The sequence below is a fragment of the Aethalodelphis obliquidens genome, unplaced genomic scaffold, assembly GCF_003676395.1.
Source record: "Aethalodelphis obliquidens isolate GAN/ISIS:26980383/991018 unplaced genomic scaffold, ASM367639v1 scaffold14, whole genome shotgun sequence".
Taxonomy (NCBI): Eukaryota; Metazoa; Chordata; class Mammalia; order Artiodactyla; family Delphinidae; genus Aethalodelphis; species Aethalodelphis obliquidens.
Window position 1 is genome coordinate 15,158,002 of NW_020837958.1, and position 26,429 is coordinate 15,184,430.

The 26,429-nt window shown below is 42.4% G+C and overlaps 1 protein-coding gene and 1 non-coding gene across 13 annotated transcripts in view; both read right to left on the reverse strand.

Moving 5' to 3' along the window:
- Positions 1-2,712: 2,712 nt before the first annotated feature.
- Positions 2,713-26,429, reverse strand: part of TCP11L1 (t-complex 11 like 1) — a 33,829-nt gene continuing 10,112 nt past the window's right edge. For 7 of the 12 annotated variants that reach the window (XM_027115079.1, XM_027115089.1, XM_027115084.1 and 4 more), the window contains 9 exons: positions 24,442-24,574; positions 22,902-23,022; positions 21,936-22,156; positions 18,203-18,339; positions 15,145-15,341; positions 11,446-11,627; positions 9,541-9,713; positions 6,314-6,493; positions 2,713-5,022 (listed from right to left, as the gene is read on the reverse strand). In XM_027115079.1, coding sequence (XP_026970880.1) covers positions 4,799-5,022; positions 6,314-6,493; positions 9,541-9,713; positions 11,446-11,627; positions 15,145-15,341; positions 18,203-18,339; positions 21,936-22,156; positions 22,902-23,022; positions 24,442-24,574 — 1,568 coding nt within the window. In that variant the 3' untranslated portion in view covers positions 2,713-4,798. Of the gene's footprint in view, positions 6,494-9,540; positions 9,714-11,445; positions 11,628-15,144; positions 15,342-18,202; positions 18,340-21,935; positions 22,157-22,901; positions 23,023-23,868; positions 23,986-24,441; positions 24,575-26,429 lie in introns of those variants that run through there. The other 5 variants (XM_027115086.1, XM_027115087.1, XM_027115085.1 and 2 more) reach the window with 4 other exon arrangements.
- Positions 21,707-21,810, reverse strand: LOC113625246 (U6 spliceosomal RNA). The gene has a single exon (XR_003434587.1). It is a non-coding gene; the product is annotated as a U6 spliceosomal RNA (small nuclear RNA).

Here is a 26,429-nt window from a genome sequence, read left to right on the forward strand (position 1 = left end):
TTACTATATATACACTTAACTGTTGTCCTTTCCTGGTCTTTTTTGCTACTATTTGAAAACATGAGAGATCCATTTTTAAGAGGCAAATTAAACATTTTAGAAATCTTCAAATATGAATGCATTTTTCCCAAATTAAATCTGAAGGCGATAGACTGAGATATTTTATCTTTCATGTCTCTTAAAAGCAACATAAGTGTGGGAATTCCTTTAACCACTCGCTGTCTTGCTCTCACATAAATATATTTCAAAAAGTGCTCAGTATTCAAGAACATTTTTTTCATCAGCTAAACAAAGACAGCATTAAAGGAAACTACAGCCAAGTAACCAAAAACTAGCTACAGTGAGCAAAAACTTACCATAAAAATTAAAAGAATTAAGTTTTGCTCTTTTTTAGCAACGTTACTTCCTCTTGACTCATTTCTAGAAAACTAGACCAACAACTAGTTGAGCCTAAGGATTGTGATTCAGAATAAAAGCTAAAAATAAGGAAGGAAATAAGAGGAAAAGTACGAAGGCTATAAAGAGACAATCTTTGCACAATGGGTACACAATTTAGAATTTGAATTCAAGTGTGATTAAATATCAGCTTCAAATATTTCTATAAAACCTATAATAAAAGGTTATCTTGAATCACTTTCTTATATAAATTTATACATAGCAAGGTCATATTTACCTAAGTTGATCACAACCATATGTCTCCAGTATTTTCCCAGTGAAGCTGAGAAAAACTTCCTCAAAACAAAGTCAGCTGCCTCTACTTCAGATTTTGTTATCTTCCTAAGTATCATTTTCAAGCTGTGTGGGTTTTTTTTTAATATCATGGTTATCAACAAAACAATCTGAAAGGCATAAGTAGTACCATATAGCATAAACTTAAAAATATAGAGATATGGAATCTTTCCTGAAGTGCTATCTTTGGGTAGTGTATTGAAGAAGACAAAATGGTTTCAAATACCTGTAATGGTCTGTAACAGTGTTCCCATGTGACAAAAGAAAGCCACGTGATTGAGTATGGAAAAATGCCTTTTTTTTTTTTTTTTTTTTTAGCATTGTAATAAGAAAACACACACGTACACCCCTACCTACCTTGGGGAAAAGTGCTGCTAAGGACTGTTAAGGCCATTATGTGTATTACAACTGCTCCTACTACATTCATTTCTAAGACTTTTTCCCCTAGAAATTATATGACCTTTAAACTTAAAAAGGATTATTTCTTAAGAAAATATTTTCTAATGTTCTACCTGATATATATATGAACTTTTAGTTTTTAGTATGATTTTGTCTGAATGTTTGATAATTCCTTTTGTAAGCACAGTGAACAAGTAGCATGATGTTAGAAATCTGAAATTATTTTTGGAAATCTATCTGCAGACTCTCATGGTATATATAGCCCGTCCTACGTGTCCAAGGTCTCTCATATATCCATATTGCTGGACCCAGAGAAATTACCAAGAGATATCCATATCTTTCCTCTTTATAAAAACAATGACAGCATCTCCCCACAGTTCTAGAACTGGGTAAAATTTAAGGACCATAAATGCTCCCTAAACAAAAATCAGTCAAACTCTGGCTTTTAGCACTAAATTTCGAACGAGAGATTTTACCTATGTTGCCACACATAGTAAAGTAAACGGTTATAGCTACCTAGTAAATATAAAACCGATCAAATTGTACCACTGGAAAAGAATGAAAAAATATACCACTTTTGTCAGCATATTGACCTTGGGCAATAATTATTAATTTATTTGGTAATTTTATAATCCTCTATTGGATATGCTTTCTTTAAAAAAATAAATTTATTTATTTATTTTTGGCTGCGCTGGGTCTTCGTTGCTGCACGTGGGCTTTCTCTAGTTGCGGCGAGCGGGGGGGCTACTCTTCGTTGCGGCGAGCGGGGGGGCTACTCTTCGTTGCGGTGAGCGGGCTTCTCATAAATTCTGGTTTTTACATTTCAGTTCCCAAAGCAAACTTCATTAAAGTTGGTAGTTCTTACTTGACTGTGACGTTCAGCAAGTGAAGTTATATTTCATTTAGTAAAAATTTCAGAAGTCTTGAAAGGTAATTCATACCAAGTAACAAAACTCAGGTACCATATTACTGATTTAAGTAAAAACTTAAATATTCAACAGAAGTGAGCTTACCAGTCTCTGGGAATAAAAGTCCAAAAAACCAATTCAGTTTACTAAATTTTCTTCCCCGTCTGAGCCCTGACCAAATTTCTGCTTCGAGCTTACAGCAGACAGTACTTTAAAAAGCAGAGGCAACAAGAATTAGAAAGGAAAAAAAAAGTGTTACTTCGATTTTAAGGTTGCTTTTAAGTCAGAAGTTGCACTTAAAGGTTCTCAATGCTTAGTTCAGATAAAACAAACACAAAAATGCTGAAATCTGACTAATTGCTACCAACTCCAGACACATCTGATTACTAAATTAAGTGACATTCCATCAAATCAGGCCTATAGATTAGTTCAGAAGGCAACACAGTATGACAGAAACCCACACTAGGGGCAGTTTTAAGTAAAATTCTGCCTGTTCAGATTTCTGACACTTCTAGCTTTTTCTGAAAGTGTCAGTGAACATTTGATAGGTTAATAGAGGCTTTTAGGCCTAAAGGTTTTCCCCTCCCCCATCCCATGAAGTTGCTTTGAATACTGTGAATAAAAAGGCAATCCATTAAAATAGGTATACAATATAAAACCCAATATAAATACACAATTGCAAACATCACTGTAATTCTTTATTTAGATTATGTTTTCAATGAGATAGTGCCTTTTAATATGAGTTTCATAGCCCATCGTCCACTACCATTCAGTCATCCACTCATTTGTTCATTGATGCATTCATTTACTTCAAATGATATAGAGGTGGAAATGGGGAGAAACCACTGGGGTGGAGTGAACGGCAGCAGATACGAAAAGTAAGATTGCAGCTCTAGCACAGAAGAGATGAGAAAAGAAAATAACAGTCTTGGGACAGGACAGGAGGAAAACCTTCCCTACAGGCCTGTAAAAGGTGCTTGACTGAAGGGAGGTTGGGCACCAACAGTCGAATCTGTCATGATAACAGATATGCACCTACAGGCAGGGTTATGTGCTCTCCTTTGTTGCTAATAAAGTCATTCATAGTCCTTTTGCATGTACAAAGCATTCTAATATCCATTATCAAATTTAATCCTCCCAGGAAGTGTGAGTTAGGAGTATGCTCATTTTACGGGTGAAAATACAGAGCCCAAGGAAGAATTATTAGCCCAACATCACATAACCTTGCAAGAAGGCAACAGAGGAAAAACTCAACCCAGATCTTCCTCTAAATCAGGAACTTTCTGCACAATCCTACTGCAGTCTACTTAAGTTATTAAGTCCAGTCAGATTTACTACAGAATGTCAGACTTGGAAAGGCTTGTAAGGTTAAATCCAGTCCTTTCATTTTATAGGTACTGGAAATGGGTCCTGATTTGCTCGAGCTAATCACGTAACAGAAATAGGATCAAAACTCTGGTTTCTTGACAGCTCCCAGTCTTTCCACTCTACCACCCTGCCTCAAAATTAAAAGAAATACAAATGTTATACACAGAAATCAGGGCATGCCAAAATGTCACTGGAAATCAAACAGCAAACACCTATTCCCTCCCTTTGAAATTCACCAGGAAAGTAGGCTGCTCTATTCCCAGGTATCTTAAGACTCTGGAGAAAGTAAAATAAGCCACAAAAACAGAACTGCTAAATAATCCATTCAGAATTGTCAGCCAGTATGTGCAGATTATGTGCCTATTGAGTCAAACTTTTTAATAACTTCTCTTCACAGAGAAAAAAATTCCTACACACCTGTCCACTGCATTAATCAGTAAGATATATCAGTGTAACTCTGACCTGAAGTATATTTATAAAGGGCTACATAAACGATCACATTTTACAGCTTGCTTTAGAATAAGATTAAAAAATATACATATGTAGAGTGAGAATCCACCCAATCAGTTGAGAGCTGACAAGGCAGCAGACACCGCTCTAAACATTCATTCATTCATTCATTCAGGAGACTATCAAAGAAATCTACCTGACCTGCTGATATCAACCCAACTCTCAAGGCAATCAGTTCTACCCACCTGCAGTGAAATACTAGTGCCCAATAAACTCAGCACTTCCACAAGACATGTTTTCCACAAACCTGTTAGGCAGGAAACCACATCAAATGCAATCAGTATGCAGTATATAACCCAATTCAATTCTGAAGGATAATTTATACGCCAAAGCTATTTCTCTCTTGGAGGGAGAGCTGTAGGGGGGAGTTCTAAGTAGATGCTTAGCAAATGTTTCCTGAGTGACTAAATGAACTAAATGAATTTTCCTGGCCCTTAGTGATAATCCTATGAGATTCCAGGAAGAAAACTAGCTCACTTATCTTCAAAGAGCAGCAACAAAATGATTCAATATGAATATTGTGATTCTGAACTCTGCCGTCTTCATTCTGGCTTCTGTAGAATTCCACCAGTGGACACTGAGGTAGTGGGGGCCACAGGAGTCTGTGAAGCTCCCTGTTATATAGGCATCAAGATTTCAAAGTGTTCAAACTTCACTCTATGTAGGAACCCATGAGGGAAAAGAAAGAAAAAAATCACCTAAGAGTTAACTCTTACAAAAGAAATCAAAATGAAGAAACTTTGAGATTTAGGGAAAATGGCTGCAGGAGCTGGTGACCCACCCTGCATCTGTGAGGGTAACGCTCCTCTCCGGCATCCTTGGCTGCGGAGGGAGGGACCCAAACACTGAGGCTGAGGCAAGCAAGAGTGCTGCCCCCAGGAACCTCATACTCTACAACCAGTGAGCACAGCTTCCACAGCAGCCTTATCTCCAGAAACAATTCCAGAGGTGACCTCATTGAATAAGCTACAAAAGATGTGATTTTGTTCTTTAAAAGTTCTACTTACCGAGCTTTCATCCCCTTCCAGTGAAACCTTGGAGGATTTGTCCTTCAGCCTAAACTTTATTAATATGACCTCTGACCACGTAACCCAGCATACATTTCTGACTGCAAGTAAAAATATTAGAAGCAAATACTTGGAGAAATCACATTCCCAGTATAACCTTCACTCCTCTGAAGCCTCGCATCACTAGACAGTGTACAGGGTGGATGTTTCCCCAACGCTGTCCCCAGCTCCACCCCAGCGCTCATCGGCTGGAATGAAGGGATTCCTTGCATGATTCTGGGAACTGGAGATCGCCCAACAACTTCATGGCTCTGTTTCTAACAAAATGTCCCTGTCTAAAATACACACAGGCACATGCGCACATTTTATTTTTTTTAACAGAACAGGTCACCTGTGAGAGCCAAGCTACCCTTTCAGTCACAGGATATGTCAGGAATTCTGGTCACTGAAGTTCCTCAATAAATACTGCTCAAAAACCAGGGATCTCCTATAACTTCGTTACCCAAGAAATAAGTGAGCTGACGCTATTTTACCTGAAAACACTTAAATCCAATGCTGGAATTCGAATCCAATCAATACATCTATGTATTGTATCAGAGTGAACTTTTCAGTAAGAACTTCAGACATCTGTCCTCTTCTATATATTACACTAACATATATTAAAAAAAAAATTTCTCCTTGACTTTCAAGGCATAAAAGTCACAGAATTTTCCTTTCTCTAGATCCCATAACTGCTATCATCCAGGCTCAGAAGTAATTTTGTATAAACAAGTAAGCTTTTTAAAATCAAATAACTCTCCTCTAGAACAAAAGGGTTCTGGGGCTCCAGCTAGCCCAGGCAGGGAGAAAGCAATAAATAGTGGGTGCGGGAGGTGTGTGGAGGCAGTAAGACTATATAAAGTCCTTCCAACACAAAATACCTGGAGGAAGGAGGGCTGGGCTGGGCAAGAGACGGGCAAGGGTCTAAACGCATCAAGGCCTGGTTCTGTTCACTCTGGGGTGGCTGTCAGATACTCTTGGGTGTCTGAAAGAAAAGCGAGCCAGATGGCAGAAGAGGTCCCAGGCTCCTGGGAGAGACGAGGCAGCTACGATCATGATAGGGTGTGGGTGGAGATACACGGCAGTCCACCCGTCAAAAGCTGAGTGCTACCCTCAAAACTCACGATAACGAAAAGCTTCTCTGATTTGTAAACTTGCACTCATAAACACAAACCCTCAAAACAAGCCTTTTCAACAGTGATACACAATACTCTTCCTTTTGGCATCAGTGCTGTTAAATAGAAAGGTACTAAGCAGCCATTTTCCAAAGCAACACTACAGCTGAGAACAGGTCAAGTGGGTAACACTGCTGCTGCAGGGAGCACAGGCGTTAGGGTCTGACAAGGATCTTACTGAGGATCGCATCATAGTAGGGACTGAAGACCATCTTGTTATAGTTGACCAGGCGCACGAAGTTAATGGCAACTTCCTCCAGCTCTGTTTGAACTGGACCTAATCCCCCTGGGGCTGTGGGCAATGGCTTCTGATGACTGGAGACAAGGTAGGTTTCTAAGAAGGTCAGGATTCGGGAATCTGCGACAGAAAAGAAAGCAGTTGTTTGCTTCTTGGTCAGGGTGACTTTACAAGTTTCTATTTACGCTTCAGTTTTCAGCTTAAACATTACCTTTTCAGGAAAGTCTTCCCTGACCATCCGGAGGCACCTCCCACTTCTGAACATTCATCCCATTTGTACTGTACCCCCGCCCACCCCAAAGCTGGTCCGCTCCACGGGGTGGGACCATGCTCATCCTGTTCATCATTCTCTCCCCAACACCCAGCACAGTGCCTGCCATGAGGCCTGGACACCAGGCAAAGCCCAAAATACACTTGGAAAGCGAGGATAAATGTATGAACGATTAAGGGGAGATTAGGGTGCTGCCAAGTTCCGCTCTCAGAAGAGCAAGGCACACTGAGACCAACGTTAGCCATTGTTTAAGATCATATAAAAAGTGGGAGGAAAAATAAAGCAGGAAATGCAAGTTCAAAAGAGAAGAGAAAGGGACTTCCCTGGTGGCACAGTGGTTAAGAATCCGCCTGCCAATGCAGGGGATACAGGTTTGAGCCCTGGTCCGGGAAGATCCCACATGCCACGGAGCAACTAAGCCCGCGAGCCACAACTACTGAAGCCCGCGCGCCTAGAGCCCGTGCTCCCCAACAAGAGAAGCCACCACAAGGAGAAGCCCACGCACCACAACGAAGAGTAGCCCCCACTCGCCGCAACTAGAGAAAGCCCGTGCGCAACAACGAAGACCCAACACAGCCAAAAATAAATAAATAAATACATTTATTTTAAAAAAAGAAGACTCCAGCACTATTGGCTTGTGATCTAGATTTTCCCATAAGCCCACATGAAAGAAGCCTAAGCCTCCTTCTCCAAAGCCTGCAATGAAGGCCATGGAGTTGTGGGCCACTTGTCCTACTCTGAGGAATCATTTAGTTGGATGCTTCTTTAGCCCATCCCCTTCTATGATATTTTTGCACCCTCAGCTGCCAAAAAAGTGTGTGTGCAAAGCCGCACCTTGCAGATTTCATTACAAAAGCAATAGCAGCATTTATATTAAATGAGCGTTTTCAAACTTCACACCCAGCTCATGCCCTAGGGAACCTTCTCAGGTGCAACTGACTTACATCCTTTGGAGTCCAGTAACACACTTAACTGGCTGTGACTAAACAACCTAGATGACAGGACTAAGGCAGCAGCTTAGTAGCCAGTGGTCTCTTCACAGCACTTCCCCGCATCCCCACCCCAGTTGACAACAATGATCTCGACAGTCCGAGGGCCCTGCAGCATCAGGAGGCTCCTCCTGAGGGACCTGCAGATGAAACTGTGACTAATGCGGGCCTGGGATGAAATTTTAAAAAGTCATGGTATTAGAAGCACACCCACGTCACTGGTTCAGCCTCTACTCCAGCCTAGAATCTGATAACCACAGATCATTCTGCTTTTGCCTGAAGCCTGCTAACTTTTCATTATTTTATAAGATGAACATCTATCTGAGTTCGTAAAGAAGTTAAGGAAGGACTTTACAATTAAATGACAATAATTTTAAAAATTAAATATTAGATGTAAAAATTAAATATTAGATGTAGTGAACAGAATCAACCAGTGATGATGGAAAGTCACAGCTCACATAGCAGAGTAATATATATATATATATATATGCCCCCTGCACTGGAAGTGCAGAGTTTTAACCACTGGACCGCCAGGGAAGTCCGGAGTAATATTTTTAATAACTGCGACTCGTTAGTGAGTCCTCCCTATGCTGCCAGGTTCTGCAGTAAGCACCTTACATATCTTACCACCTGCAGTCCTCTCAGCAACCCTGCAGGTGCTGGTATTACCCCCTTTTAGAGATGATGAAACTCAAGTATCACGTCACTTGCTCAGGCTACACAGTAAGTGCTTGTAAAGAAAACCCGTCCTAGCCTTGTACTACAGCTATACTTTTCCCTTACCCTCGCGCCACTACCACATTCAAAACGCTTCTGACTCCAGATCCGGGGAAGAAGCGTCCCCACGCCAAGCAGTTCTCTGTGACCCCAGCTGGGCATCCTACAATTTTACTCAGTTCTGACACTACGCACAGACAGCCTCAGATCCCACAAGTTAAGGGCTCAGGTCCACAAGACTGCCCCCGACTTCAGAAGCCGATCACAAGGAGGCGGCCCGCAGGTCATCCACAACTTCTGACTTGGCTACAAATCAGAGGTTGCCGTGACGTCCTCTCCCTTGGATTTTGATGATTTGCTAGAATAGCTCACAGAACTCAGGGAAACACTAACTTAGGTTTACCAGTTTATTATATAATAAAGGATCTGATAAAGGATACAAATGAAGAGTCGGAAGAAGCCATACATAGGGTGAGGTCGGGGAGAGTCCCGAGGGCAAGAGCTTCTGTTCCCGCGGAGCTGGGGTGCACCACCCGTCCACTACACGGATGTGTTCAGCAACCCAGAAGCTCTCCAAACCTTGTACTTTTGGGACTTCTGTGAAGGTTTCATCACGTAGGCATTTCTAGCCCCTCTCCTCTCTCTGGAGGATGGAGGGCGGGGCTGAAAGTTCCAAGCTTCTAATCATGGCTTGGTCTTTCGGGTGACCGGCCCCCACCCAGGAGCCCATCAAGAGTCACCTACTCAGAACACAAGACACTCCCAGCACCCAGGAAATTCCAAAGGAGGTAGGAGCTCCGGGTCAGGAGCCAAGGTCAGAGACCAAACACTAGAACAAAAGATGCTCCTAGCGCTCTTATCACTGAGGAAACTACCAGAGTTTCAGGAGCTCTGTGCCAGGGGCCAGGGGCAGACACCAGTATATTGTTTCCCACCACCTCACAGTGCTGGATGGAGCAGGGTTCTGAACCAAGACCGGTGATTCCAAAGCCAGAGCCCTCAGGACAGTGATGGCTGCCTAGTCACTTGGCCAAAGCTTCGGGTCGCCCTAATGGCACTACGGTGAATAATCACTCTCTCTTCACTCATTAGCACGCGTAATCCATCAAACCCTTCTAGATGCCCGCAGAGGGGCCTGTCTGCCAGCCCATCGCAGGCATATCCCTGGTCCCGCCTTCGCCCAAACGTACCCACGATCCTGCGGATGGGGTTGTCAGGACTGGCCATGGCCTGGATCTGGCCCTTGAGCACGGCCTCCTTGTCCGTGGTGAGGGGGCTGAATCCGCACAGGGAAAGGCAGCTGCTCACCTCCAGGCAGACTTTCTCCCCAACGGTAGTCAGGGCATCCTCCAGATGGAAGGAGCTTGAGCAGAGGAGGGAAGGAGAAGCCAGTGAAGAAAGGGCCCATCAACAAAGTGCACATCCCACCCCCAGCCCCGCCCAGCCCCCGTTTGGGGAGAGTCACAGCGACCAATTCACAGACTGATGGGTTCAAAGGGAAAACTGTGCCTCTTCCCTGCCCCGAGCCCCTCAGACTGTGTCCATCCAACTCAGGGGACTTTGTCTCTCTACCCGTCTCTCTCTGCCAGAAAGAACAGTGGCACGGGGAGGGCTCAGGTTATGCCTGGTCTAACGATCTAAAAGCTAACTTCTTGCTAGCATCTGTGTGGTGAAATAACCCTGGAACTGACTTAGGACTACCTTGGACACCTCTGGAGCAACACACCAGAAACCAGAAATGTGGCAGCCGCGGGACGGAGTGGGAGAGAAACTTTTCATTGGATACCACTTTGTCCCTTTAGGCTTTTGAAACACAGTGTATTAACGACTTTCAAAGAACAAATAAAACTGAAATCTAAAAGTTAAAATTCACACTTCGATTTCCTGGGGCTCCTGGGCTCCCCTGGAGTCTCTGTGGAGAGCCCTTGTGCTGGTGGGTGTTGTCTGAGAAGGCAATTGCCTTTGTCCTGGATCTAGAGGCTGTGTACAGTAGAATGAGTGTGAGCAAATGTGAGAGCCCCAGGACTTGCTGCTGGGGCCAGGGCGGACAAGGCAGGGCCGGCCTCCCAAGGAAGCACGGACAGGCCCTCCTCCTCAGTAGCTTTGACAGAGCAGTTTTACTGGAGGGGGACCTAGGTGACAGCCCAGGGCTACACCTGTGCAAGGGCCTCAGGCCAGGCCTCGCCTCAGCAAACACCCTGCAGGCCTGAGTCAAGACTGTTGAGCCTCAGGTCACAACTCGTGGACACGCCCCTCATCGCACTGAACACATGCAAGCTGTGTGCAAACTCAGCAGCCAATTCCTCCACTTTGTAAGGAGGAGGAGAAGGTTTGGGGACATGCCGCTTGAAGAATCCTCTGAGGTGGACCTTGTCAGATACAGGTTAACTTAGAAACATTCAAAAATATTCTATATGCTGGAAACCACATAAATCACCTAATCTGATTTCACTGCAGAAGCAGTTGCCCTCACACAAGTGTGGACTGGTGCTGGTTGATAGATAATCCATTTACACTCAGCACAAAATGTCTATGAGGAGTGTTTTCCGCAAAGGGCGGAAAACTTTAGTCACATTCACACACTCTGGAGGAATGCAGCTTGTTTCTTATTTGACCTTTCCCTAGGACTGTGTTGACCAAACTATTAGTTGATTATGAAAGCAATTCACTGGGTAGCAACCAGTATTTTTTTTCTTTTTAATGGGACAAGAATAGAATAGAAATATCAGGAAGTATTAAGCACAGTTGGGTAAGTTTCACTTTGTGAGGTTTTTATTGCAGTTACATGTGTGTCCAAGTATGCACTGTCACCACGGAAGATGAATTTCTTACTATGCGTCCTGGTCACAAACATTTGAAAGCCACTGTCCTAGAGCCTTGCTAATCAGCCCTGGAGTGGACTCTAACTTTGACCGTGTGACCCTGAGTAAATCCTGCGGGATGAAGAACGCTGGAGTGCCAGGTTTCCTCAGTCTCTGGTGAGTGGCCCCAATTCTGCCTTACACTGCAGACCCCCGCTCCAGTCTGCTCCCCGCCACCCGCTGCCTCCCACCATCTGTTGAAGGCCCTGGTCGCCAGAGCTCTCCGTCACTTACGGCAGATGCATATCTGTGAGCAGAATCTTCACAATCATCTTGAGTTTCTCAGCAAAGTCGGCCCGGCTGGAAATTCCTGGGGCTGCCATGCTGAACGTGACCAGCAACACGGCCCCCAGGACGGTCAACTGCTCCAGCTGGAGCTGGAACTCTTGGAAGCGAGAATGGTCCATCAAAACTGTCTGCAATGAATAAAACAGAAATCATCCTGAGCTGCAGGTCTGGGCTGTCACCGGCAGAGGGCAGTGGGGCCGCAGCCCATACAGAGGCCTCTGAAGTTCCCCTGAGGATTTTCTAGTCCTTTCAGAGCCGGCCATAAGGGAGGCAGGTGTGAATTCTTCCACCGCAGCGCCCCTCTCCCTTAGGAAGGCTGCAGTACAACATAAGCCAGACTGGGTGTAAATCCAGACTTCATCATTTAATAGCAGCACAACCTCATGCAGGTTTCTTCAACTCTGAGCCCTAGGCAAAATGGGGATTCCTCCTTCGCAGTGCTGTTTTAAAGACGAAAAAAGGGGAGAGGGATAAGATGGGAGACTGGGATTGACAACATACACTCTACTATATATAAAATAGATAACTATTAAGGACCTACTGTATAGCACAGGGAATGCTACTCAATACTCTGTAATGACCTATATGGGAAAAGAATCTAAAAAAGAGTGGATATATGTATATGTATAACTGATTCACTTTGCTGTACAGCAGAAAGTAACACAACACTGCAAATCAATTATATTCCAATAAAAATTAAAAAGAAAGAAAGAAAGATGAAAAAAGACCATGTATATAAAGTGGCTGGGACTTCCCTGGTGGCGCAGTGGTTGAGGATCTGCCTGCCAATGCCGGAGACACGGGTCCGATCCCTGGTCCAGGAAGATCCCACAGGCCGCGGAGCAACTAAGCCCATGAGCCACAACTACTGAGCCTGTGCTCTAGAGCCCACAAGCCACAACTACTGAGCCCACGTGTGGCATCTACCGAAGCCCGCGTGCCGAGAGCCCGTGCTCCGCAACAAAAGAAGCCACCGCAGTGAGAAGCCCGTGCACCACAATGAAGAGTAGCCCCTGCTCGCCGCAACTAGAGAAAGCACACGCACAGCAGTGAAGACCCAACACAGCCAAAAATAAATAAATAAATGTATTAAAAAAAGAAAGATAATAATAAAGTGGCTGGCACAGCCAGCACTCAATAAATAGGAATTACATCATTAGATGGGAAAGAGTAATGAGGTACACAGGGGGCCAACTCATCCCAGTTTTTCCAGGAGTGGCTTGGTTTAAAACTGAAACTCCCAGGTCCTGTGAACACTTCCCCTCCCCACACCCATTCCCAGTCCTGGGTAAACCAGACAACCAACCACCCTATCCAGGGCACAGGAGGGAAGGAGGGGAGAAATACACTTATTCACCTCAGTATCCCCCTCAGTATCCAGCACAAAGGAGGCTCTCAAGAACTGGGAAGTGAATAAAGAAAGAGAAAAATGAACGATAAGTAGAAAAAGTAGGAATGACAGATAATACCTGGAAAGTAGTCAGTGAGTGAATTTCCATGACGGCGTCCCCGTGTTATTGACAGGCCTGGGCGCTGCCAGGCCAAAGTCTTCTGTGTGGGGTGAGGTAAAGGGAAGTGGAAAGGCTGAGGAGATATGGCTTCTGATCTGAGTTTTTACAGATGAATCAAATATTAAGGCCCAGTCTTGCTATAAGAAACTGACACACCAAATCGAGACATTAACGACGTGGAGTCTTAGCCCAGAATTCTCCCTAAGAAGTAAAAACCACCTTTGAAGGCTGAGACTCCTCTATGGTTAAACAGAGAGGCTTCACCAGTCTCTTTTTTGACTTCACTTTGTTACAGGGCAGCACCCTTGCTTTGCAGCCTCCTAGCAGTATGCCATACTTGGGTTTAGGATGCAAAGGATTTCCAAGGATCAATTCTGAGAGTAGACATCTGTCCCCAGTGAAAACACCATTTTCCCCACGGCTATCTTTGCAGAGAAATGTCTGCAGGAGAGAGCAGAGAGCATGGCACTCTGCAGGAAGGAAGCTCCCCACCCCCACTTCAATATCCCCTTGAGAGGCTGCTCTGGCACAAAACAGGGAACTCAGAGGCAAGAGGTGAAACCTTAGGCTCACAACATCTTAAAAAGAAAAATAAGGAACCGAGAAAGAAACTTCGAGAAGTAGCAGGATATGAGACTAGAGATAAGAAGCGTGAGTGCCCTCAAAAAAGAGGGGGAGTCTAGACGCCAAACCAGCTATTTGCTGGGGGAATCCCCTGTTAGTCATGTCTTTAAAGGACTCCTGCAGTTAGAAGCACTTACTGTGAAAAACATACAAAGAAAAAAAATATTGCTCTAGGCTTCCCTGGTGGCGCAGTGGATAGGAATCCGCCTGCCAATGCAGGGGACACGGGTTCAAGCCCTGGTCCGGGAAGATCCCACATGCTGCGGAGCAACGAAGCCTGTGCACCACAACTACTGAAGCCCGCGTGCCTACAGCCCACAAGCCACAGCTAGAGAAAGCCCGTGCACAGCAACAAAGACACAATGCAGCCAAAAATAAATAAATAAATTTTAAAAAATATATATTGCTCTGCATGGAAGGGGAAGAAGTTTCTTTAGATAAAACTGAAAAGCACCGTCACTGTTAGGGTTTTCATCAAGATGAGTAAAAACAGGACAGAAGCTCAGCAGCACAAATTAGAAGCCCCATACACTGCTGGTGGGACTGTAAAATGAGGCAGGCGCTTTGGAAAATAGTCTGGCAGTTCCTCAGAATGTTAAACTTAAGAGTCACCACGTGACCCAGCAATTCTAATCCTAGGTACATACTCAAGAGAACTGAGAACACATGGCCACACAAAAACTTGTACACAAATATTCAGAGCAGCACAATTCACAATAGCCCAAAAGTTGCCCATCAGTTGTCCATCAACTGATAAATGAATAAAGCAAAATGGGGTATAGCCATACAATGGAATATTTTTCAGCCTTGAAAAGAAATGCTGCCACAAACAACATCGTGGATGAACCTCGAAGATATTATACTAAGTGAATTAAGCAAGTCACAAAAAGACAAATACTGTGTGATTTCACTCATATGAGGTAGCTAAAGTAGTCAGATTCAAGAACACAGAGGAACCGGGGGAGGGAGGAGTGAGGAGTTAGTGTTTAAAGGGTACTGGGTTCCAATGTGTTCCATGAATGGGTGGCTGTGATGGCTGCAAAGTCATGTGAACGTACTTAGTGCCACTAAACTGTACACTTAAAAATGATACACTTTATGTTGTGTATATTTTAACACAATAAAAAAAACTTAAAAAGAATGAAGTACTGATTTATGCTACAACACGGATGGACTTTATGCTAAGAAGCCAGACACAAATGGCCAACATTGCCTGATTCCGTTTAAACGAAAAGTCCAGAATAGGCCAGATCCATAGAGACCTAAAGAAGATTAATGGTTGCCAGGGGGTGGGGGGAGGGTTGTGACTGCTAATGGGTACAGGGCTTCTTTCTGGGTGACGGAAATGTTCTGAAATTAAACAGTGGTAATGGAAGTGTAACTCTGTGAATGTACTAAAAACCAGTGAATTATACAACTTATAAGGGAGATTTTTCTGGTATGTGAATTGTAACCATTATTTTTTTTAAAGTTCAGCAGCACGAAAAAGAAATGAGCAGTCAGCACCTACTTCAGGGAAAGGTCTGTGGAGGTGGTCCCACTTCAGAAGCTTCAGGTACGCATAGTTCTGGACAGCAATAGGATCTGGCCCGGGACTGTCCCCAGAGCCAGAGGCCTCTCCCACAGCCGGCAGGGCATTTCTATACTTCTGATTCATAAGGTCATCTGCGGCTTCTTCCAGCCACTGGGTGACAAAGTCCAGGGAATCTGTGAAAAGCAAGGCTTCGAACATTACTGGAACGCTCTGGACGGATGCGTCCCAGAATTACTTTAGGGAAGATCATCCTGGAATTGTGGTAAAAGTATAAAGTACGGACTTTGGAATCAAATAGAACTCGGTTCACATCACAAGATTGCCAGTTACCAGCTGAGTGTTCTTAGATACGTCATTGCCTGACTATCAAGATTCTTAATACAAAGAAATGTCCACCACCACCCCACAGGCTGCTGTGAGGACTAAGCACGACAGAGGATATAAATGCCACCTTGGATGTTCAAAAGACCTCCACTCTCTTCTCTCCCACCCTGGCCACTCCTGCATGATACGTGGCTGGAAGCTCTGATAGCTCCAGCTCAGTGAGATGCAAAAATTCTTGCCCAAAGACAGATGGGACGAGACACTGACTAGAGTTTCCCAGTGTAAAGTATCCTCCACACTGAAGATGAGGCTTGTCCTTGTCTAGATCTTAGTCTTGTATCAATCTGGTTTACTTTCAGCCTTGCTGGGGTAGGGGTGGGGGGTAAGTTCTGTCACGTATTTGACACACACTGTGCAGTGTTTGGAGCACTGCGGGGGGGGGGGGGGGGGGGGGAATCTCAGTTGTTTTTCATCCGCCAGCATGCTTCCCCTACTTTTCTAAGCTGAATAATGCACCAGGGACTCTGAGGGACAGAAGAGAGAAGATGAGGTTTTTGTCCACATTGTATGAGCAAACACCCCTCTGACAGGACCTGGAACAGGTTGCAGCCCGGTCAGTGGAGGCCACCTTAAAACAAAATGGGCAGCCGAGGGCATGGGTGGAGTCCACTCTTCACTGCTGCAGCAGGACACTCCTCTGGTTCTGCCCACATGCTGATCACACCGAGCTCTTGGTTCCGAGCTTCGCTCACCCTTTCGCCTCTGCAGACAGCATTCTGTAGGCAACCAGCTCTGGAAAACCTCGGCTTTCATGCTGTGAGTGATAAGCACTACACTTGGACCGGCTCAGCGCCTGGGCCCCGGCTGTCCGCACCCGGCCCTCATACAAAGGCTCTTCAGCCTGTAAACTGCAACCCTGGTTTCTCCTGAGGGGCAGTAAAATACCGGTTGAGAAAGGGAGCTGTGTGGTCATCAATTCTGATCAAAAAGCTCTCAAAATCTGGGGACTTCCCTGGCAGTCCAGTGGTTAAGACTCTGAGCTCCCAATGCAGGGGGCACAGGTTCGATCCCTGGTCAGGGAACTAAGATCCCGCACGCTGCCTGGCACAGCCAAAATTTTAAAAAAAACCTCTCAAAATCTATTACCACATCTGTAAAATTGGTTTAAAAAATACTGCCAACCTCGTAGGCTTACTGTGAGGTCACCTATGGCAACACACGTACACCCTTGGCACAAGCCTAGTACACAGTAAACACTAACCAATCTTCTAGGACTGCTCCTTCAACTCTGCCCTTTCTTGACTCCTCCTGGCCCTCAGGACCAGTTCCAACTTCTCTGCCTGGAGCTGGATGAGCAACTGTTGACCTGATCCTGGTCAGGCAACACAATCTATCCAGAGACTGCCATTTTCATCTTGTGACCCGCAAACTTAGAGGCTAAACGGAACTCGTAATAAATTGGAACTGAAGACTGCAGTTCACTTAGAGCATCAGCTGCCAGTGCAGAGACCGAAACAGCGCCCTAGAAATGAAACGTAGTTTGGATTTTAATTCATCTGTTTCCTGCAGTCATCTGAGTGGTTCATAAAAATGAGACTTTTTCTGGGTACAAAACCAGATTTATGCATATGGAAGAGAAGCAAAGTGAAATTTTTTGACGTACCTCATAGAGAGATTTATGCATATGGAAGAGAAGCAAAGTGAAATTTCTTGACGTACCTCATAGAGAGATTTATGCATATGGAAGAGAAGCAAAGTGAAATTTCTTGACGTACCTCATAGAGAGTAGAAAAGTGAGCTAAATAGTCCTAAGAAGTTCGTCATGTTCTTAAAACCAAGGCCAAGTATACAATTCACCTCAAACTGGTGTTTTCATAAAAACCCATTTAATTTAGGGCTTCTTTGTTTTTTTAAATTTCTGTTCTCCTCTCCTACTTACAGTTTTCTTGCTTGTCAACTAAGTTTTCAGGGCCTAACATCTTGTCCTTTTCGGTCTTCAAATTAGACTACTCCTGAAACGGGAGGGAAGGGGGCAGGGCACAACCTTTGAAAGAATGATATAGCCCAAGGGCATGACATAAACTGATTAGAACCAAATGGGTCCAAGATGGCGGACAAGTCAACTTCCACTAGACCTGGAGCCTCAGTATAGGCTCACTGTAACACATCAGCAAGCGAAATGATACACCCACAGGCGCCATGACAGTTCCCAGGCCCACCATAAGGATCAAAAAGTGGGCGGTGGCCCAATTCCTGGAAATCACCGCCCCTTCCTGAAATAGCAGGAATACTCCTCCCACTCATTAGCCTATAAATTACCCACCTCTATAAAAACTGACAACCCCATAGCCTGGTGCCTTTCTCACCTTCTGAGACGGCCCACACTCTGTCTGTGGAGTGTGTTTCTCTCTAAATAAATCCACTTCTTACCCATCACTTTGTCTCTCACTGAATTCTTTCTTCGATGAGATATCACGAACCTGAGCTTCATTAAGTCCTGAAACCAAGTGTGTGATCTCAGTTGGAAGACCGTGGGTTTTGGCTGGGTTTGAGTCCCAGCACGTGGGTTCAAGCCCCAATCTGTGGTGCACAGTTTCATTCTCATACTAAATTCTCATGTTGTTTTGAAAATATCATTATGCGGCAAGCTACAGCCACTAAAATGAAAAAGCACAGACAACGAACAGGCACCACAAAACATTAAACATACTTGGATGCTTCTCCAAAAACTCTTGAAACTGCTTCCTTTCATATTCAACTGACTGCTGCATGAGATGTGGCCTAATGCTACTGACAGCAAAGTTTGCCATATCCACTTTCATTAGGTCCAACACGGAAAAAATTGCCCTGAAAGAGATAAAAGGATTTATCACTGGGCGCTTGTAAAGTAAACACTGCTGTAAAAAAAAATGAAGTGAGCTGATTTGAGACAGTTTTTTCATCTCAGAAAGGGTGGCAAGAAAATTTGGAGAAGCCATGAGAACGCAGATTTAAAAAAACAAATTTAGAAGAAACGACTGCATATTTTTAAGTTGCTCTCTGTCCCCACCCTTGCCCCTAGGCAAACGTCACTTCCCCCACTGCCTGTCAGGCCCAGAGCTCTTTCTTTGGCTCTGGGTCAGCCCTCTTGGCTGCAGAGGAAGGACGGCCCCAGACCTGAGGTTAAGAGCAGAGAGTTCACCACCTGGTCTCCATGCTCATACAGGTTAATATGTTCACGGCAGGTTTTATGTTCTAGCTCTCATGGCATAACTGCTAGCTCACACTCTGAATGTAACCCATGGGCAGATCTGATGCAATGCCAAGGATGCCTTCCATACCACGCCTGTCACATACCAGCAGCACTCTTACCAGAGGTCAGGAGCTGCTAAGTGACCTACTTGCAGAAGGTGGATAAGAACCCAAGGTGCAGGTTTAGGTTTAGGTCCTACACAGGTAAGAACAGGATCAAACGTCCTCCCAGTCCCCTGATGCCCTTTGGGACTGACTGAACATCATATGACAGAATAAACTCACCTTTTATGTGAGTTTATGTATGGGAAAGGATACACAGTCTGAGGAACAACTCAGGGCCCCTCACCCTGCCACTCTGTCCCTCTCCCAAATGCGTCGGGCAGCCCACTTTCTGGAGGGTGTTCTGCCTCTCCTTTGAGCATTCCCAACAGTCCCCTAAATCCACCTACAGGAAACCAGAGACTACTGGAGACTGCCAAGTGGCAGACCACTGACTGGAAGTAACCCACAGTCATGTTTTATGCTCACAGTGTTTTTAAAAGCCAGGATTTCTAGCTTCTCTTGAAAAATCAAAAGATCTGGCAACCCGGGCCCAAACTCCATCACAACTACAATCGGCTGGCACTAAGCGGCCACCGTGGCCTCCTTCAGATAGGGTGTATACTCCCAGGTTACCAGTTTCCCCAGTCCCTTCTCTTTCCAGTAGGAATCTGAGTTAGGTTGAGTTTGCTACCAGCTATTTCCCCAGAGGACTCTCTTCCAAGGAATTCCTCATTTAACTTAGCTGATTTTGAGCTCTTACCGACTATATTATTTCTAATGTCTAGCACCGTGCCTAGCACATAAGAGGTGCTCAGTAAGAGCTTGTTGAATGAATGAACAAATCAATAACTATATTTAGGCAGTCTTTTCAACATGCTCTCTCCTATTAAACGTTAGTTAATAGGAGAGAGGGAACCTGACAGTGAAGGGCATTTTTCTATGTAATGAATATTGACAGCATAATGATATCAAGAAGGCTAGAGATTAAACTTTTTTTACTTATAAAACTTTTGGAAAGCAACTTGGTACCATGCAATGAATCTTAAAACTGTTCACATCCTCTGACACAGTAATCCCATTTTAAGAACGTATCTTTAGGAAATAACCTAAAATAAAGAAAAAATTTTGTGCAGAGATGTTCACTGCAGGGTTAAATACTAAATAACTATACATAATCTAATTGTCCATCTTAACAGAGAAACAGTTAATCATATCTATGTGAATGAATATATTGCAGCCACTGAAAAAGCTTATGGAGAGTTTAAAAAAGTAACGTAATGTAAGTTGGTTATAAAAGGGCAATGCAAGAGATCCTTGTGGTGTTGGGACTGTTCAGTATCTTGAGTGGTGGATATTCCAACTTAGGTGATAAAATTGTATAAAAGTTACTATAAATAAACATATACATGTGTATACAGGAAATCTAAATGAGATCAGTGGACTGTATCAGTGTCAACACCCTGGTTCTGATAGTTTTGCGATGTCACCACTGGGAGAAGCTGGATAAAGTGTACTGTATTATTTCTTACAACTCCATGTGAATATATAATTATCTCAATGATACTTTCAATGAAAAAATAAGTGAAATAATTAGGGTGTAATGTTAACAAAAAGTCAGGCTTGCAGTGCCCACCGGGAGGTCTTCTTTGGTTCAGCTGAACAGTCAGACTCACAGGACAATAAGCCACAGGTTTGGCACCATCTATTCACACAGCTTGCCAACAGGGTGGCACCAAGCACTCCTCTTCAAGAAGAGTTACAATATCAGTCATGAACAGACAGCTTAGAGATGTGGGAGCACCCTGACTTAAAAGCTCGTAATAACTCCACGGCATGACTTCTAGGGTCTCTATGGGGGGCATGCCCAGTTATAAAAGTTTCCCCACTCGAGGAAGTATCAAGTATGATGTGCCATCGAGTATTTATAGTTCATTATCATTTCTTTCTGTCTAGATGCAATTTACCAGTTAGAGGTCATTTTCCCCATAAGTAATGTTACCTAGTAGTATTTTGATACGTAACACCTTCATCTGTTTACAGGAAAACAGTAAAGCAGTTAACCAAAAGTCAAATTCTCAGGCAGCATCATGTCAATCCTTTGCCCATATTAGCATATAAATTATATAAATTTGATCACAACTGTATACATTTAAAAATAAACATTCAAAAGACTAAAGGAAGTTAACATGGACTAAACGTTAGTTAATAGGATTATATTAATGTTAAATTTCTTGAATGTCCTGGTTGTATTTTGATTATGTGGGAGAATATCCACATTCTTAGGAAGTAGTTGCTGAAATAGTTAAGGGTGAAATGTCATAATATCTGACATTAACCATCAGAAGGTTCAGGGGAAAAAATATACATACATACGTACATACTCAATGTGCACATACTCAGTGTATATATAAAAAGATAAAGCAAACTAACTAAATGTTAAAAACTGGTGGATCTGTGTAAGGGTTATATGAGTGTTGATTGTATTGTTTTTGCAACTTTTCTGTAGGTTTGTAATTTTTCAAAATAAAATGCTGAGGCAAAAAAAAACAAAAAAATTTATATATCAATATGACAGTAGTGATTGTGCCTTTGTGTGGTAAAATTAAGGGTGAAATTTTTCCTTCTTTCTCCTTTTCTATAGTTTATAAAATGTTTGCTTTTTAAAAAATATCTCATGCCTTTTTGTTTCATTGGATTTATATTGATTTTAGTAAAAAACAGATTTGAATTTTAACATTTTTAAAACATATGCTAATTATCAGTCTTTACCTTGACCTGCCTTCAACCAGTTAAAGAATATACAGACTATAACCTCACCCAGAGTCTCAAGTTCACTGTCTTTTTCCCCTTCCTTCCTTCCTTCCTTTCAGTCTTCCCTTTCTCTTCCCTCCCTTCATTCCATCCCTCCCTCCTTTTCTTATTATAATCACTATTTTTAAAAAATACAGAACGTTTCACGAACTTGCGAGTCATCCTTGCACAGGGGCCACGCTAATCTCTGCACGGTTACAATTTTAGTGTATGTGCTGCCGAAGTGAGCACAGCAAAATATTTGCTTTTTAATTTTTTTTTTTAAATGCATGAATACCTACACTTGAGGAAGTCTAACTCTGAAAACGGGCTCTGTATTTTAGGTGCCCTGAAGGTGATTAACACAGTGCCCATACCTGAAAAGGGGCACTATTTCCTTAATGTCCTTTAGTTTCTTCACTTCCTCATCTCGAACAGGTGCGCACAGTGTCCCCATCATGCCAATAATGAATTCTGCCAGCTTGGAAATGTCCAAGGCCCCATTCTCTGCCTCCTGCTTTATCAGATCCAGATCCAAGACTTCTGTTATCTGGTTTCTCAGTCTAGTGTGACCAGGCAGCAAGAAAGATAAGAGCGTCTACAAGAGAGCACAGCCAAGTTTAATCAAAGCTTCCTAGTCAGAAGCCATTTTTGATTATATGTAAAGGAATTTACAATTATTCCAATAAGGGCTTACCAACTGCTATTGTAATGGTGCACACATTTTAACCTCTTATTCAACAAATCGACAGAAAAACATGTTTACAAATCATTTAGACTAGCTATTTAAGCTTCCATTTAAGCTCTAGGTAGCAATCAACTGGATGCAGGAAGAAAAAACTGTTAGAAGTGAAAAAAAAAACCCCACATTAATTAGTGTGTGCCTGTGAGCTAACAACAGATGGCAATTTCCACAGACACCTTACTTCTTTGGAAAACTGTTGCTAAAGGTATTGCAAAAACAGTTCTACCTTTCACTTAATACCTTCTCTGTCCCAAAGACTGAATCGCTTTTATGGTCATTATTTATTGAAGGTGTTCATATCTATTAAAATTTTTATAAATTATCTGTATTTTATAAAATAACTTGTTTTCTTTAAATAATTCTGTTTTCAAAAATATGAACCTTCTTTTCATTTAGAAGAGTAATGCCCTCAGGTTATCACAGCTTCTTTGAAAATTTTTAAAGACCAGTAAGCCAAAAATACCCTAAATCCACATTTCGGCAAGCAATTTAGAATCCTGATCCTTCAATTTCTTTAAGGCCTTCTGGCACAGTAACACAGGATGAGTAAGTACTCCTAACATACGAGGAAAGCACCGCGACTTGCTCTTCGCCTCACCTCTTTGATCTCACCAACAAGCTTGATGGCCCGGTCATAAGTTGGGGGGTCTTCACATAACTGGACACTCAAGCAATCCCAAAAAGCTTTATGTACAATATCCTTTACTTTCTTCTCCAAGCTGGAGGCAAATGGAAAAAAAGGCAAAAGCAAATAAAATATTATTGCCTCAAATTACTTTCAAAAGCACAAATTCTACAGGTTTAGGGTAAGAAAATTTTTTTTTTTTTTTTTTCTTTATTTGCGGTACGCGGGCCTCTCACTGCTGTGGCCTCTCCCGTTGCGGAGCACAGGCTCCGGACGCGCAGGCTCAGCGGCCATGGCTCACGGGCCCAGCCGCTCCGCGGCATGTGGGACCCTCCCGGACCGGGGCACGAACCCGTGTCCCCTGCATCGGCAGGCGGACGCTCAACCACTGCGCCACCAGGGAAGCCCAAGAAAATTTTTTTTAATTATTTGGATGAAGGAAAGATTTCCCAGATATACCTAAACCAATCACATACTTATTTTTAGTTAGTGATTTATTTCAATAAGTACCTCATTGGAAAAAATAACTTTCAACTAATTTGACAGGTGACATTAGTCCAAATAACAGCCCATAACAGTGCCATATGATAAAAAGAATACTGGAAAGTTCAGATCTGTTAATTTAAGTTCCCCGATACCAGCAAGTTTCCTAAGACATTTATGATTAAGTAGTTTAAGACTTTAAACTTTAAGTTTGTTTCCTAAAATTATCCTATTCCCATGTGACATACTGGACAACTGTTTAATTAGGTACCAAACTACTAATATAACAACTTATATATAGCATTTCAGGAAAACCAATCTTTATGTCATGAGAGCAAAACAAGTAATTAATTCTTCATGATTAATGTGAAAAAGTACTATCCTTGAAGAACATATAAGAAATGTTTGTAAAGTCATATCCAGAAGCCTCATGCGGGAGATACTATAGCTTGCTGACCCAGCAGCCATTGCTCCTCCTTTGTCAACAGAATCCCGATTTTTTTCATGGTGCTTTCACAATTATAAAGGGCAATGTTTTTTCCTTCTTGTGACAATCCATCTTTAAAAGGTGCACCTTACAATCAACAGAATTTTAGATTCAATATGATATGTGCCAGGTACTAGGTAGGGATAGAGAATAAAGCATAGTCCTCGTCTCTAAGGAGTTTACAATCTGGTGAAGAATGCAAGTAAACCAACAACTACAGTAAAATGTGATAGTTACAAAGAAGAAATGAAGGAGACAGTGCAATGAACACACAAGAGGAGGCAGCTAAATCCTATGGAGTGGGAAGAAGCTGACACGCAAGACTTCCACAGGAGGTTTCCAGACCTTTTACTACATTGTCAAGGATCAGTGGTCCTGAGATCTACTATCGAACTCTAGTAATTCCCAGGATAAGGAATATATTTTAGCAACATACAAAAGGAAAAGTATATTAGAATATATTGACATCAAGTGAAGAAAACATTTCCAGAACTGGGAAATGGCTTTGTTCTACCAAACAAGATAACTCAGTAACCACCTTACCTGTCTTCTGGTAATTCAACTGGTTTAATCCGAAAGTCTCCATTTATGACAATTTCATGGGCTATGGTCATGTTAGTTACTCCTTTTGCTGTCTCTAGAAGTTCTTCTACTGTCACGAATCGAGGAGAACTAGCTATAACAAAAATCCAGTGTAAGAGGTCTGTTCCTCTAGATTAGGATTTCTATTAAATTACGGAGAAGGTAGTGGTTCTGGTACCAGCTAATAATTTCAGTTATCCCTTTACTTATGAAAATATTCTGGCAATTTCAAATAGAATTTTACCTATTTCATATTCTTTTTTTTCTTTTAACTTAGAATCCTAAAAGCACAGATCATTTACAATACTCAAAACATCTTTTTTTTTTTTTTGCCAGAACTGGTCAATGGAAAATGATTACAGTAAACTAAGACTTAGAACAACTTTTTTTTTTTTTTTTTAACATCTTTATTGGGGTATAATTGCTTTACAATGGTGTGTTAGTTTCTGTTCTATAACAAAGTGAATCAGTTATACATATACATATGTTCCCTTATCTCTTCCCTCTTGCAGAACAACTTTTTAAAGTTACTGATTATCACTTTTTAAAGTTACTGATTATCACCTTCCCGGCAAGCTAAGAGTTTATTTTCTAATCCCTATGCCTCCTGTCTACCCTAAATGGAAAAAAGACACCAGATTTAGGATCTTCTCTTTTGTTCCCATCAGCAGTTTACATTTTGCTCCATCGTTAACACTGTGCCTTGAACCAGTCTCCCCAAATTAAAATAGCCTTGAGCCAGGTGCTGTTTAAACAGTGCTAAAACCACTACCCTGTACAGGATACTAGGACAATATAAGAATTCTGAAGTTGACAAATGAACAAATTAGAGTGTGTGACACAAGAATCTGTAGAATGCAGGCCCACTGAATCAAAAACCTCAGAGTCATCTCTGACTTCTCCCTTTCCACTGCTCTGTTATCCAGGTCCTGCAGATTTTACTTCTGTGTCAACTGTGGCAATAGCCTCATAACTGGTCTCTTCTGTGTCATCTGTGGCAATAGCCTCATAACTGGTCTCTGTTCTTTGCTTTCTTTTGATAAAGTTTGAGATTTATCTTCCATAAAAAAAGTTCTCACAAATCTCCCCAGGTGTTCCAAGCCAAGGAACAAAGGGTAATTCCTACTTTTAAAAAGTCTATGATTAAATACTTGCATTTTTGGTTTATCAGTTACATCTCAATAAAGCTGGGTTATTTTGTTTGCTTTTTTAAAAAGTCCATGATAGCAGGTCTTTAGTTTATATCAGAATCACAGGGAAGGCTTATGAAGACAGATTGCTGGGCCCCCTCTCAGGGTTCTGATTTAGCCTGTCTGGATGGGGCTGGAGAACTGCATCTCTCATAAGACTCCAGTTGATACTGATGGTTTCAGAAACCACACTTTGAAAAGCACTGGCCTAGAAGATGATTATATTAATTTTATGTAATGGTGGTAAGATCTGGGCTTAAAATGAGATAAAAATGCCACTGGTTTACACAGGGTTTAAAACATAAAGATCTTCCTAGGTTAGTGAAAAGTTATTTTCCCTCTTCTTTTACTTCTTTCTTTTGCTCACCAGAAAAAGGAATCAAATCTAAGAGCTGGTCATATTCTGTCTGCTAAAAATCTTTATTTACTCACATAAGGGGAAGTTGAGAAAACTCACAAAATTTTTTTCAGCATTTCCAGGGAATATTAATAAAAATAATAAAGAATATTGGCTTTGTGGATATTGGTAAAATGCAATAAATATCTAAAATCAAGGCCCAACAGATCTTTTCAATTCTCGGTATTATTTAGAAGTCAATTTCTACCAAATTGATCTACCTATAAAATGCAATCCCAATCAAAATCCCAGCAAAGTTTTTGTTGAAATTGCCAGACTGATTCTAAAATTTGTATGGAAATGCACAGGACCTAGAAAAGCCAAAACTATTTTGAAAAAGAAGAATAAAGTTGGAGGACTTA